Consider the following 13,590-nt stretch of genomic DNA (forward strand, 5'->3'; position numbering starts at 1 on the left):
TATGGATATGTGATGCCAACAAGCCAATCTCAGACAGACACACACGAAAATTAAGCTCGCCTTTCAGACATGAGTCAGTTTCTGGGTCGTCAGGACAGTATTGAAAGCCTGAGGAAGGACGTCATTGACCTCCAAGGGGCACTTCTGGACGTTTTTTCCAGAACCGGACCGGTCCGCTTCACTTCTTGGAAGTTCCCCGATAAACTCTCATGTCATCTGGACATGGTAGCTCTGCTGGAGAAATACGATTTTGTGGATGGGGAGGATGTGTACAATCAGCACTCGCACATTGTGTTACTGGAGCTGGTGGTTGACAGGTAATAGTGTTGTGTGTTGTGTGAAATAACTAAGTAGATTTACTAGTCCTGTACTTAAGTACACTTTTTAGGAGTTTACTTCTGCCCAGCACCCCACTACAATTCAGAGGTAAATCGTTGTACATACTTATTCGCCGCTACATCTATGTTATATCTTAAGTTACTTTACATATTTGGATAGATAATGATGTGAAATATAATAAGCACTTAAATAAGAAATTAGTTACACCAGGAGTAAAATTCACAAGCTACCCTACAGTATACAAACTGTTTAAAACTAGCTGCACCTTTACCAGCTTTGATAACACTTATCATCTATCATTATAGTCAAAACATAAAATATATATTATTCTGAAATGGGGCAATCTGCTTAATGAATACTTTAGTACGCAATAACGTTATCTATATAACATTTACACATATTTCTTAAGGTCTAAAAATAAAAATCTGTTTTCTCTCTCATCTCTCTTCACAAGGCTTGTGCTTCTTCTACAAAGCCTAAATGCATATGTTGTGCAAATAAGGTGCAGCCACAGGAGAGACCAAACCCAGCAGAAAGGATGCCTCTCAGTTGGTCTTGTTGTCAGAAACTATTGGAGTAATTTAGTTCAATTTGCCAATCTTAAGGTATGCAAATGATGTGATAAGTAAAAATAATGGCAACATATTTACAGAGAAATATATCGTTGTGTGTTATGTCTTTTTTCTACTATTAGGGGACTTACAAAGACAGCAAGAAGCAGACAAAAGAAAAAACACTTGACTATGATGGGACCGAGACAGTCTCATCAGTCTACCCCCAAATGAGCCCAAGCAGAGATTGCTTATCTTCCTGGTCTTCATCAAGCTCCTTTAAGTTATTGCCACAGAGTAATGTACACTCAAGTCCTACCCACAACACCACATTGTATCCTAAAGTTTACAGCCACAATGTGAGCTGCCAGACTGTTGAATCATCCCTTGTTCCCTGCAATGCATGCCACCAAGTGCAATCCACTTTAATAAAAACAGGACATGCTTTGGTGGAACTGCTTCAGAGTGAGAGCCTGCCCTCTTCTCTGCAGCCCCTCTTAGTCGCTGTGGAGGACACTCTGGAGCTGGGACATATGACAGCAGGCGATGTCACCCAGTGGGCCAATGAGCAGCTCAGAGACATGCGGCGGCTGACAAAACACCTTCAAGAAGTGCGGAGTACTGTGCAGCCTCTGAAAGAAAAACTAGCGGCGGCAGAGGCAGAGAGGGACAGATTTAAGTCTCAGCTGGAAAGAAAACAGAAAGAGTTCAAGCAAGAGATGGAAAAACACCAAGCGAACATAGTCCAGCTGGAGTTTTCACTGAGTAAAGCACAGAGATGTGTGAAAGAAACAGAGCAAAGGCTACAAGAGGAACAACGACAGCTCAAGAGAGGTACGGATTCGTCACAAATAAACATGAAAGGCTTTCATTGATATCACATTTACAACTTTATGTTTAATCATTTTTTAACAGAAACATTGAGCTTGGAGGAAAGTCATTCCAGACTGAAAGAGAAAGTAGCACTGCAGCAAGATGCATTACAGGCACTTGGTAAGGATAGAATATTAACATTTTGCATATTGTATCAAATGCACTTGTCTAACACATATTAAATAAATAACCTGAAATGCTGTATGACGGATCATTTTCTCGTGAGGTAGAGTTTGAAAATAATGGCCTGCAGGAGAAAGTGAGGGCTTTGCACATAGAGGAAGAGGCCTGTGGTAAACTTCAGCAAAGGATACAGGAGTTAGAGAGTCAAAGCTCTGAAACTCAACTCTGCCTTGACAAGGAGAACGCTAAGTACCAAAGCGCTTGTCGCCAGCAAGAGGTCAGTGTCATCATCACTAACACAATATTATTTGTTAGCTGGAGACCATGACATTGTTTAAATAGATTTATACAGTATAGTTTTGTGTTGTTGAGTCTAGTCAATGCAGGCAAAGCAGAAGTCTTTGCTGGAGAGAGTAAACGCTCTCGATGAAGAGTGTGAAGAGTTGCAGGGGCAGGTAGGAGAGAGGGAGGAAAGACAGATCGTCCTTCACAATCAGCTGCAACAGATGTCCAAGGAGAAGGACCAAATGCAGGCTCAGCTCGCTCAGCAGCAGGTATATTTGATATCTATGGTGCAGCATTATCAAGCATTTCATATTGAAGACTTTAAAGCCTAAACCTATAGTGGATCACGCTGGGATGTTTCTCTTCAACAGAACCTGTGTTTGGAGCTCCAAAAGGGGAAGCAGATGCAGGAAACACACGCAGGCCAGCTGAAGAGCAGTGTGGCTGAGCTGAAGGAATACGTGCAAGCTTTAAGGGAAAGAGAGAGACTCTTAGTCGCTTTCCCAGAGCTCAACCCTACAGCCCAACCACAGAGTAGGCAATTATTTACATTACTTCTCTATAATTATGAACATCTTGCACGAATTATCCACCTACTGACATTACCTTAGCGTATGTACATAATCTCAGGGCTATGTACACTCCTGAAGAGCACCTGCTAGCTACTGTTTATTTAGCATGCATCATTTTCTTATATCCAGTCATTGTTTCCATCTGCCTCTTTTTTCATTGTGTTGATCAATCATGTTGTACGTATACACTCTTTGTTCATTGCATATTTTCTAGGTACAGGAAATGTGCTCTTGGATATGGAGCAACAATTGCAGGCCAATAATATTCGTATAAACATTCTGGAGCAGGAGAACACAACCCTGTACACCAGCCTGGTGAAACTGAGAGAAAGAGCACAAAACAATGCCACCAGGGTGAGGCCTATGAAAATATGTGAATTGATTTGTGTAACAGGAATAAACTTGAATGAAAGCGAGCATTCAGCTGTTTTTTTCGAAAATTACATTAAAACTGTGCCTCTTTCTCAACAGGAAGCCTCACCTCAGCAGACACGTATCCTCTCTCCATCGGGCCCACCGTTAGAAAAGCAACAACATCCCCTTACACAAATGCAAAAGAGATCATTGTAAGTTGTTTATTAAAATGTTTTACATTTGAACATAGTGAGCATTATCCCCACATTTTTATAAATGATTAATCAACTCGCTGCGCTTGCGGTGTGGCCTTATTTCTCCTTTGTACCACAGGCAGAGCAGCAGTGCAACATGGCTGGGATACGGTAACAGAGGGAAGGAAGCACAACCAGGGGTAAGTGGTCTGGAGTCAGCGGGGTCAGAGGATCGTGTGTCCCCCGCCCCCTCGTCCCTGCAACTTCACCTTCAAACCCTCCAACTCAATATGGGCTTCACCGCAGCTAAAAACCAAACAAAGACACCAAGTATTGCTCCCCTCTCTCACTCCAGAGGCTCCAATCAGAGGAAGAAAATGAAACCCTAAAATGCGAAAATGCACCCAAAAGGACAGAGAAAAGAACACAGCTTTGTATAAGGTTACATGTCTTGTAAGGGCTCCTTCCCTACATAAATATTTCAAAATGTCTAATTGAATATTATAATAACACTAATGCTTTTGTAATTTCACATTGTCATTTGGTACAATTATGGCAGTGGATTAGCACTGTTACCACTGCTTTTCTTATTATGTAAAGATGATTTAATTAATAAACTTACTGTGGATTTATGTACAAGTTTGTAAAATGAACTCTGTATCAGCAGATTTTTGTATTGCTGCAACTTTGAAAAAAGGTACATTATAACAATGTTTATTTTTTAGATATTTATTTGAGAAATGTTGTTTTGGCTATTCCAGAGAAAATGACATTCCTGACAAATCAATGTTCTCACATTGAAAATCTCGCAATCCAATATTGCCAGAAATCTTTTTATGTTACCTCATTCACTAAGAATGAAAAATATAATAGTAATTTGACTATTTCTTTTCAAGGATCCAGCTCAGATTTCTTAGTCGTGTATTATAATAAATGTAATGCTTCTCAGAAAAAAAGCCCGTATGTTTATCAGTGGTCATTTTTGTTACCTAAACAGTGATATGCTTAATAAACGCAAAAATGTAATGCAGAGTGAACTATTACAATTTGTACAGGTGTCCCTAAGTAGCAGTGTATAATGACGACTGCTACTCTACTGTTTATTTTAAAGAGGACCTAGTATTTTATTAGGTTTTGTGTTCTTTAGGTTTTTGTGCATGCAATGGTTTGCAAAGACTAAAATCCCAAAGTTCCCTCCAGAGGGAGTTTAATTCCCACACACTTCCCCCCTCTGCCTGAAACGCCTCCATTGGATTCCTTTGTTTACCCCCGTGACATAGTGACATCGCTATGTAACACTTGAGCTTCTATTGGCGCTCCAACACATTGCACATGATAGGCTAAAGGGCTGGACATCTCTAAGCGGTTGACCAATAAAAAACTGAGCTGGCCAGCTAACCATTCAGAGCATACTGGGCTCTGGTTTCAGAGGGTGGAAAGGGGGCAGTATGACAAACAATAAAGACATTTTGAACATTAAAGCATGTGAACATGTCGCACTATAGGCACAAAATATAATTATCAAAAGGGAGTATGAGCACGATAGGGCCCCTTTAATAGGTTATTGATGTCTTTGGTATATTATGTTTCCTGATATATGATATGCAGGCTGTCTCTGAATAGGTAGCCTTCACAGCAGATGACTCACTCTGAGTGAATCACACAAACAAACACCACAGAGACAGATGTGTTGATAGCTTTTAAGTGCTTCCTGACAAAGGTCGGATGTGGGTTGTTTCCATAGAAATGCAAGTGTTCGAAAGGATTCAACCTCTGCTGGTTCAATACAGACCTTTTATTTCAGTTCCTCCATGAAAATCTGTGAGTTATTTATCATTAGTGCTCGGAGATCAAGGCCACACAATCTCACATAGATCAATGTGAGATGACGCTATCCGCTTGTCATATTATGATTGCCCCAAGCATCATAAGGCTTGCTTTGCAGTGGTAATTTGAGATGTCATGAGTTTCGTTGTTTAATCTGAGTCTACGGAGCCCAAGCAGACTTTGTTAGACCGGTATTCGTTAAACACATCATGTATCTTTGTTTTTTATAAACCTGACAGTTAGCTACGCGAGTGTTAGTAACTAACTTCAAACACCCGATTAACATTACAAATCCTCCGTAATTTCTCACTAATATTACCTGAACCAGCACCTGATCTAACTCTTAAATCCCTTAAAAGACAGCTCAAACCCTGAGGGTTAATCCTCAAATTGGGTTAACTTTACAGCTGTGTTATCAAGCATGTAATTGAAGTTGACAAAGCAATTAATTAATAATAACTATGGCATTTAGTGAAGTTAACCCTTAAATGGGCATTCACATACACATGTTCTGGAAAAATGTTTTGCTTACTGTATTTAACCTATATTATAATTTATAACCATGTAACACTTTTATCACACCAATAATACACCCATGTAATATTAATACGTCACCTATATTACACCCACATTACACCTAATTGTTAATACACCCATTTTACACATGGACACTGTCTGTCAAAGACTGTATCCCCAAGGATACAGACATCCTTTAAGGGTTAATCAAAAGCAGAATATTTGCACTAACAACACTGACTTTGATAAGGATCATGTCTATTCTAAAATAAATTTGACTTAACTTTTAGATTTATTGTGTTGTTCTTGAAGTTTTTTCAAAATGAATTGTGTGTATTTATTCTTGTAATGTGATACCCTGAGGTGATACTGCATTGAGATTATTCCACAATACAGATTTTTTGTAAATGCTGCTTCAAAACATTTATTTATCAGTTGTTTGCATTTGTATACAGACACAAAAAAGACAAGAGATAGAGGTGAGGGAATGTTGAGCTTAAAGAAGCACCACAGTATCATGAACCGTCACTGGCCCGGACATTGAAAGCAACTGTAATACCTAAAATAACTAGACAATAGTTTTCAGTGTGCAAAGTTGTACAAAAGTCTTTGAAATAATGTCAAAATGCCTTCTGCTTTACATTCTCTTCCAAGATTGTGTTTTGGTTTAATACAAATGTTGAAGTCATGTTTAAGAGTTCTTATCTAACAAAATGTAATAAATCAATCAGTACAGCGGATTACTTTAGCTTTGGAAATCAGTCTGCATTGGTTATAACACGTTTAAGGCCATTGGTTTCTTATGCAACACATGCAAACACACACTACAATGAATAGAAACATAGCATTTGTCAGGGATCAATTTACCTTTGAGATATAAATAAAGCCTCACGTTCACATGTCGACACTGTTGTTTATAAGTGTAGGCTGTGGGAATGTTATCTGTATATTGTTCTCAGATGTGTGCCTTTCTCTAATCTAGGTCAAACTGCAGACTGGCAACAGGGACTAATGCAAATCTGCTGGGATTACGCAGGCCTCAGAGACAGGAAGCCCATCCCATAACATAACAACCAATATCTGCCTGATCACCAATATTATACCCTGTTTGTGAAGGTTCCCATTCAGTAGGTTTGTGCTTGCCATATATGTCAATAATTTAATTATCTTTCAGGTTATTTCAGGAAATCTTAAAAAAAATCTAAAAAGACAAACCTCAATAAATATGTGCTTTGATTTTCTAATCTCATACCAACGGAAAGAAGTCAGGAAAAGGGATGCTAACCAAATGTGCGTGAGAAAAGCACAATATCAGTGACACAAGAACGAGTAGGGTCATGGGACGAGATTTAGGAGATTAAGTGAAGCACTGAAAGTGTTGTCAGCCACTTAAAAAGGGGAGCACATATTACTGATGGAAACTAACAGGGGTACACGCAAAACATATATAAAAGACACAGGAAAAGGAAAACTCAGATTAACATTTGTAAAAAAGTAATTATAGAATAGTAATAATAGAAAAATAAACACATATTTTAGAGTGTGGGATGAAATGATCTGCAAGAAACCACTATACAAAGGGGAGTTAATGAGTACCAAAAGAAGGAGATGAACAGGGGGATCGACAACATAAGAGCATGTCATTTCTCAGAGGCTTTGGGGATTACAGTGTGAGTAAAAAGGCAAAAATGTAAACTCACAAAAGTCTGTGCATTCCTCAGCTTAACTTTAAAAAAAAACATGCAATGTATGAATTCTTAATATGCTTAAAATGATATTACAGTTTTGTTGTGTGTTGATTGAGTTTAAAAATCGTCCACTGAGTATACTACACAAAGAAAGCACCTATTACATTGTGGATTCTGACAAACTGGCATGGTTGCAAGAAAAGAGCAGGTCTTAAAGGATATATGTATACAACACACATTTGATGCTAATAGTTTACAAGAATAATAAAGCTCTCAACTGTACATTCCAGTATTACAAGATATACAAATAGGCTTCACAAAGAGACGGAGAGCGTGCATCCCATCCGGTGGTGTGCTTACAATTGCTAAGCAACGAGTACAGACTGTGGCAGGCCAGTCACACGGAGTGATATACAGAGAGGACACGAGTATAGTAAAGCATATGAGTGGAAAAGAAAATACCAGGCAGCAATAATGACTCAGTTTTAGTCACACATCATCTCTTTCCTGCGTTCTCCTCAGCTGTGGAGGCAGTGGGGCTGTTGAAGTCATGTGCAGAGGTGTCCATTTGTCCTTCAGGCTGGACAGGCTGCACCGTCTCTACAAGGCTGCCACTGGGAAGCACCACATACCGGGCGGCCATGTCTTTGGGCTGCAGCTCCCGCTTGCCCTCCTTACTGTGCCAGATCCCATAGCCGAAATACACAATTAGACCTGGGGAAGGGGACAGCAAGAAACTTAATCACTGATCAGGGCACAATGTATACAGGTGATGAGTGAGGAAAGTTATGTCTATTGTGATACACATTTGGTTTGTAAAATGTGTTGGCTTAATGTTTGATTAACTATGGGCAAAATATATACAGCCCCGGAAAAAATTAAAGAGACGACTTCAGCATTAACAATTTCTCTTGTTATATTTTTATAGGTACGTCTTTGAGTAAAATTTGAATTTGAATTTCTATTGTATTCTATAAACTACTGGGAATTTTTCTCTGTTTTGGAATTCAACACAAACTGGAATGGCTGCCATACATGTAGAGATAAAGATTTAAGAAAAATTGGGAGTGCTCTTAATATTTTCATAAAAATGGATGAGGCTGATTGGAATATAATTGTTTTTTGGTCATAAAAAAGTAGAAGAAGTCCCTATGTAAAAAGACTATCACAAATGTTAATACAGTTCATCCTAAGGGGGCAATCATCCCAAGATACAAACAAGTATTTTTAGCCCTCAATTCTTTTCACAAGCTTTATGTGTACTATAGCCAGTACAACCCATCACTTATATCAATTTGTATTTACTCTTGAAATATTGATGGCTTGTTTTTAACCCTACCTAAGCTCTAAGTCAAGTAAAGAAATCCCACATTCTTTTTTCCTGCAGTGGACTTTCTCAAGGGAAACGCTGTGAGAGAGGGAGCATAGCCTGAGACCCTGTCAAGTGTAATTTTCCATGCGTGTGCATCTCGTTAACTCGCTGCGACTTCTGACGATAGTCTTTAAATGGTTAACTGGTCCAGAGAAACCTTAAGCTAATGCAGCTAATCATGTTTCCCCAGTGATCCCCCCTTACCTACAGGGCATTAACACTGCCTGATTACCTGATGAAATCCTTTCGAGCATTTCTGACCAAAGGTAAAAATATGCTTGTTCAATTTGGTGATCTAACACTTTTCTACATTTCACTATGAAGATGTTTTAAGAATAAGTACTCAAAAATACAAACTGAGGTAGATTCATTTCATGTCATGTGTGCACTGTGGATGAGTCTATCTTCAAAGGGGTCCTATTATGCTTTTTGGGGTTTTGCCTTTCCTGTATATATTTTTAACTGTAATGAACAGAGGGAGGGAGTTTCTCTCCAACACAATGAACAGCTGCATAACAGGGCCCCTTTAAGCAAGCAAAATGCAAGGCAGTGTTTGTTTAAAGCAAGAATTAAATCCATTATGTCAATTTCTCAGTTCAGAAAAATACATACTTGTTTTGGATGTTTGTGTTTGAGAGACAAAGCAATTGAGGTGATTATGTGTCTCTTCAGCCACTGTTCACTGCCTGATTTCTGGTGCCTTCTTACCTACAGCGATCCATACAGTGAATCGTATCCAGGTCAGATAGCTGAGCTTCATCATGAGGAACACATTGATGAGGATACTGGCAGCTGGAGTCAATGGAACCAAAGGTACCTGTTCAACAATAACACATCAATCTGACTCCAATCATTGTTAATGTTGTTTTCATGTCAATTTGCTTTGAATAAAAGTATCAATTTAACTAAACAGTTGCGCCAAGTTCAAATATATGTTGTTGCCAGGACAGTGAAATGGGTCACAAGTAGAAAACACAATTTCATCTGAAGACCAAACAAAGTGAAAGAAAACACAACTCAATTCAATCACAACTTATTATTGATAAAGCCATTAAGAAGCTCACCTGGAATGTTTTGCTGCTGGTTTGTGGCTCATGAAGCCAGATGAGTGTCAGGCTGAGAACATAAGCTAAAATAAAAATCCCCAGCAGCATTGAGAAGCTCCAGATTGGTAGCTGAAGCTGTTTGGTTCCAAACTCTAACACGACACAAAGGGAGACTGAGCTCACGATCAGCGTAAGCACGCAAAAGGCCACCACCTCACCCGGCTCACAGTCCCCCAGTAGCTTGCCGAGGTACGGTTCCCAGTAAGCCTTCAGCTGGCCCACCCCACGCTTCTCACTTGATGCCTGTCTCTCCACAAGCTGGAGTTTGTCAGAGAAAGACTCATACTGCTTCAGCTCCCCGCTGTCCTCCCTTATGGTCTGAGACTCTGTGGGGGCAGGGGAGGTCTCAGCATTTGGGTTTGGAGATGTGGAAGCGGTTCCTTTGGAGCTGGTTTTGTCGGGCTGAAATCGCAGTACAATTACACTCGATGCCACAAAGGTGTATGCTAGGAGGGTGCCGATGGACAGGAACTGAACCAAGGCCTCCAGGTCAAAGATGAGAGCCATTGTGGACATGAGGATCCCGAACACCAGGATAGCATTGACAGGGACTTTGGTGACAGGATTGACCCTTGCAAAGAAGGAGAAGAACAACCCGTCGTCTGCCATGGCGTACACAATCCGAGGGAGGGAGAAGAGATTACAGAGCAGAACAGTGTTCATGGCTAGAAATAGAAAGAGAAAGTCAATATCAGAACTGTAGTCAAAATATAGCACTGTTGAATGAATTACCATTTGTATCAGGTCTTATTGGTGAAGGTAGAAATAGGGACAGTAAACAGCAAAACATACAAAAAAATTGTGTTTTATATGGGTTGCATTAGTGATTAAAATATTGTTGTTACAGTCAGACCTTATACCAGACAATGTTTCACGGCGAATTTACTTGTTTGTGCACAGGCATTTGTTTGAGCGACATTGGAAACAATGGCAAATGGTAAAGAAAATGTTGTTTGTTGTGGGATGAAATGTCAGACTGGGAAATAAGTTCAACTAAAGAACAACCAGATACAAGTGAATAAAAAACAAAAAGGAAATCTTGAGAAGCCTTGGGAAGGAAAGTATCCCGGCATGTTGAAGCTTTACTTAAAGTGACACGGCTAAGCTGCACTACTTTGATTTTGTATACCAGGAATTGTGGCTCAACCTGTAAACTGATAACTGTTAATTACTCAAACTGTGAGTTGACTAAGCTAAGGCTTGGTTCCACTTTTAAGAGTAAGAGTTAAGCCCTGTTTTTGTTATTACACCTAGTCTAACAGCAATTTACGTTGACACTCACCGCAGATGGAACCTATTGCCACAATAACTCCAGCCCAACTGTAACCCCGGCGGAAGAAGGCATCTGCCAGAGCAGAATTTGGGTCCAGTGAATGCCAGGGTACCATTAGGGTGAGCACTGTGGAGACCAGGATGTAAGCTGCTGCTGCCAGTCCAAGGGAAATAGCAGTTGCAATGGGAACTGCTTTCTGTGGGTTCTTGGCCTCCTCACTTGAGGATGCAATTACATCGAAGCCCACAAATGCGTAGAAGCACGTAGCCGAGCCTGCCAGTATTCCAGATAGGCCGAAAGGTGCAAAACCTCCTTCTTTCGCACTCCAATTGGCTGGTTCAGCCAGCATAAAGCCAAATACCAGGATGAAAATTATGACAGCCATGCTTATAACGGAGAAGATATGGTTTAAGTAAGAGGACACTTTAACTCCAAAGGAAATGAAGAACGAGGCAACTATAAGAATCCCTGCTGCAAGGAGGTCTGGGTAATGGGCAAGGAAGGGCACATTCCACTGCATGATGTGTGTCTCTGTGAAGTTCTGGATGGCGTGGTTAAAAATGGAGTCCAGATAGCCACTCCAGGCACGTGCCACAGCAGCGCCACCAATCATGTTCTCCAAAATCACATTCCAACCAATGAGAAATGCCCAGACCTCTCCCACAGACACATAGGTAAACATGTAGGCAGATCCTACTTTGGGAATGCGTGCTCCAAACTCTGCGTAGCAAAATGCAGCCAGTAGTGAAGCAAAACCAGCAAAAATGAAGGATATGATGACAGCGGGCCCAACCATGTCTTTAGCCACCGTTCCTGTCAGGACATAAAGCCCAGAGCCCACCATGCCCCCGACTCCCAACAGAGTCAGGTCCAGGGTGGAGAGGCAGCGTTTCAGCGACGTGGCCATCATGTCATCATCCAGTGTCTTGAGTCGGTTCAGTTTCTGACAAAGGCGCACCGCTGGGGTGCAGCCTCTCGGACAAGTTGCCATGGCTACAGAGTTAGGGAGGCCAGCTGGGCAGGATGGTGTTGAAACAGTCAGTCTAGATCTGTGACCTGTCCATCAAGCATACCTGCAATACAAAACACAATATTGTAAACATGTTTGTATATGAACAGGAAAAAAAACCTGTTTTTTTGTGTTAACCTACATACAGTACTGTGTATTTTACAAATTTGTGATCACGTTAGGTAACACAGAATGATAATTATTTCACTTGTGGTATTTATTGGACATACTGTTTAATTCACAGAGCATGAAGCAATAAACCTGCATTTTAATATGGCAGTTTATTGCTTTGCATGTAGTTGTAAATAAGGCATAATCACTTGCAGGACGTGCTGTAAGATAAGGTAGAAGAGACAAATCCTACAACCCACTAAGACTTTTGAATACATAGGCTAGAATATCTGGCTTTTTACCACACGTTATGATGATCGATCTTAACAACATTTCGGCAGGGAGGCCTGCAGGTGCATGTGTGGCATGGGCCATCACTGAGACCAGCCCACGTCATCTGAAAGGCTTGCTGTGCGCCTATGTGTAAAATAAAAGCCTCAAATACTTAAACAACAGAATATTTAGGTAATGCGTTTTTGTTGTTTTACTGCCAACAGTGTGTTAAGGTTTTGTTTTTATCAGTCAGTCCAAACATTCATCCTCTTGTTCTGGGCGGTGCATCGTGCGATTCCTGTCCTGGATAGGCATATGGCGACAACATGACGCCTCCTCTACAATTACGTAACGCTTTATTCCCCACTAGAAATAAATCCCCCCGCCATAAATCAACAAGAATCGTTAACACTGTCAAGTATATATTCATGACCACATTCGGTACGGTGGAGTGAATAGCGGACGAATAGAATAGGCGTCGTTTTAAGGCAAAATTAATAATTTAAAACAAAATGGAAACGGACGCTAAAGAGGATCGGTGGACTTCCTCTCTCCTGGATGCAATGGATATGGGACATCGCACTCTTAATTCACGCATGAGCAGGTGTAATTGTTTAAATTATCATATTTACAAGAAAAAAAACCCCTCATTAATAACATAGGAAATGTAATCGTTGCTTTACCGTTCTAATTCAGGATCTGTCATCTGTGCTGCAGGTCCGGAGCTGTGAGAAGTTGCCGGGGTGCATCGCCTGGTGATGGAGCAGAAGGTGCGACGAGGAATAAACCCAACATGCACCGCCTGGGCTGCTTCTTAAAGGCACAGTCACCTTTATGCTCACAGGGCTTCCCCACTGTGCCCCACCCATGTAACAGCAACATGGAGGGACATCCTGATGTTCCCGGACAGCCGATACACGTGAACGTGTTTATCAAATGCAGTCATTATGTAAGAGTCAAGCCGCAAAGGTAAACACTTTTAACTGTATTTACCTACTTTAAGTGACCAATGTATCAGAAGCAGGTGATTTTTCCAAGTAGATTTTCATGTACAAGTAACTCGCATTAGTGTATTAGTCATCAACATAATAAGAGAAACTAATAATAATTTAAATCTTGGAGCC

The 13,590-nt window shown here is 40.5% G+C and overlaps 2 protein-coding genes across 2 annotated transcripts; one reads left to right on the forward strand and one right to left on the reverse strand.

The window, feature by feature from the left end:
* The first annotated feature begins 8 nt into the window (after positions 1-8).
* ccdc157 (coiled-coil domain containing 157) lies at positions 9-4,263 on the forward strand. The gene is made up of 10 exons (XM_063898305.1): positions 9-317; positions 794-944; positions 1,034-1,724; positions 1,806-1,883; positions 1,994-2,163; positions 2,264-2,440; positions 2,543-2,705; positions 2,958-3,097; positions 3,215-3,309; positions 3,431-4,263. Exons 1-10 carry the CDS (start codon positions 70-72, stop codon positions 3,678-3,680), a joined length of 2,163 nt encoding a protein of 720 aa, XP_063754375.1. The 5' UTR covers positions 9-69; the 3' UTR covers positions 3,681-4,263.
* A 1,774-nt stretch (positions 4,264-6,037) lies between these two features.
* On the reverse strand, positions 6,038-13,248 carry slc7a4 (solute carrier family 7 member 4). Its single transcript, XM_063897479.1, has 5 exons — positions 13,150-13,248; positions 11,083-12,146; positions 9,759-10,465; positions 9,403-9,511; positions 6,038-8,036 (listed from the first exon to the last, which is right to left on the reverse strand). Exons 2-5 carry the CDS (start codon positions 12,062-12,064, stop codon positions 7,819-7,821), a joined length of 2,016 nt encoding a protein of 671 aa, XP_063753549.1. The 5' UTR covers positions 12,065-12,146; positions 13,150-13,248; the 3' UTR covers positions 6,038-7,818.
* Positions 13,249-13,590: the final 342 nt, after the last annotated feature.

This window comes from Eleginops maclovinus, chromosome 12, assembly GCF_036324505.1.
Source record: "Eleginops maclovinus isolate JMC-PN-2008 ecotype Puerto Natales chromosome 12, JC_Emac_rtc_rv5, whole genome shotgun sequence".
Classification (NCBI taxonomy): domain Eukaryota; kingdom Metazoa; phylum Chordata; class Actinopteri; order Perciformes; family Eleginopidae; genus Eleginops; species Eleginops maclovinus.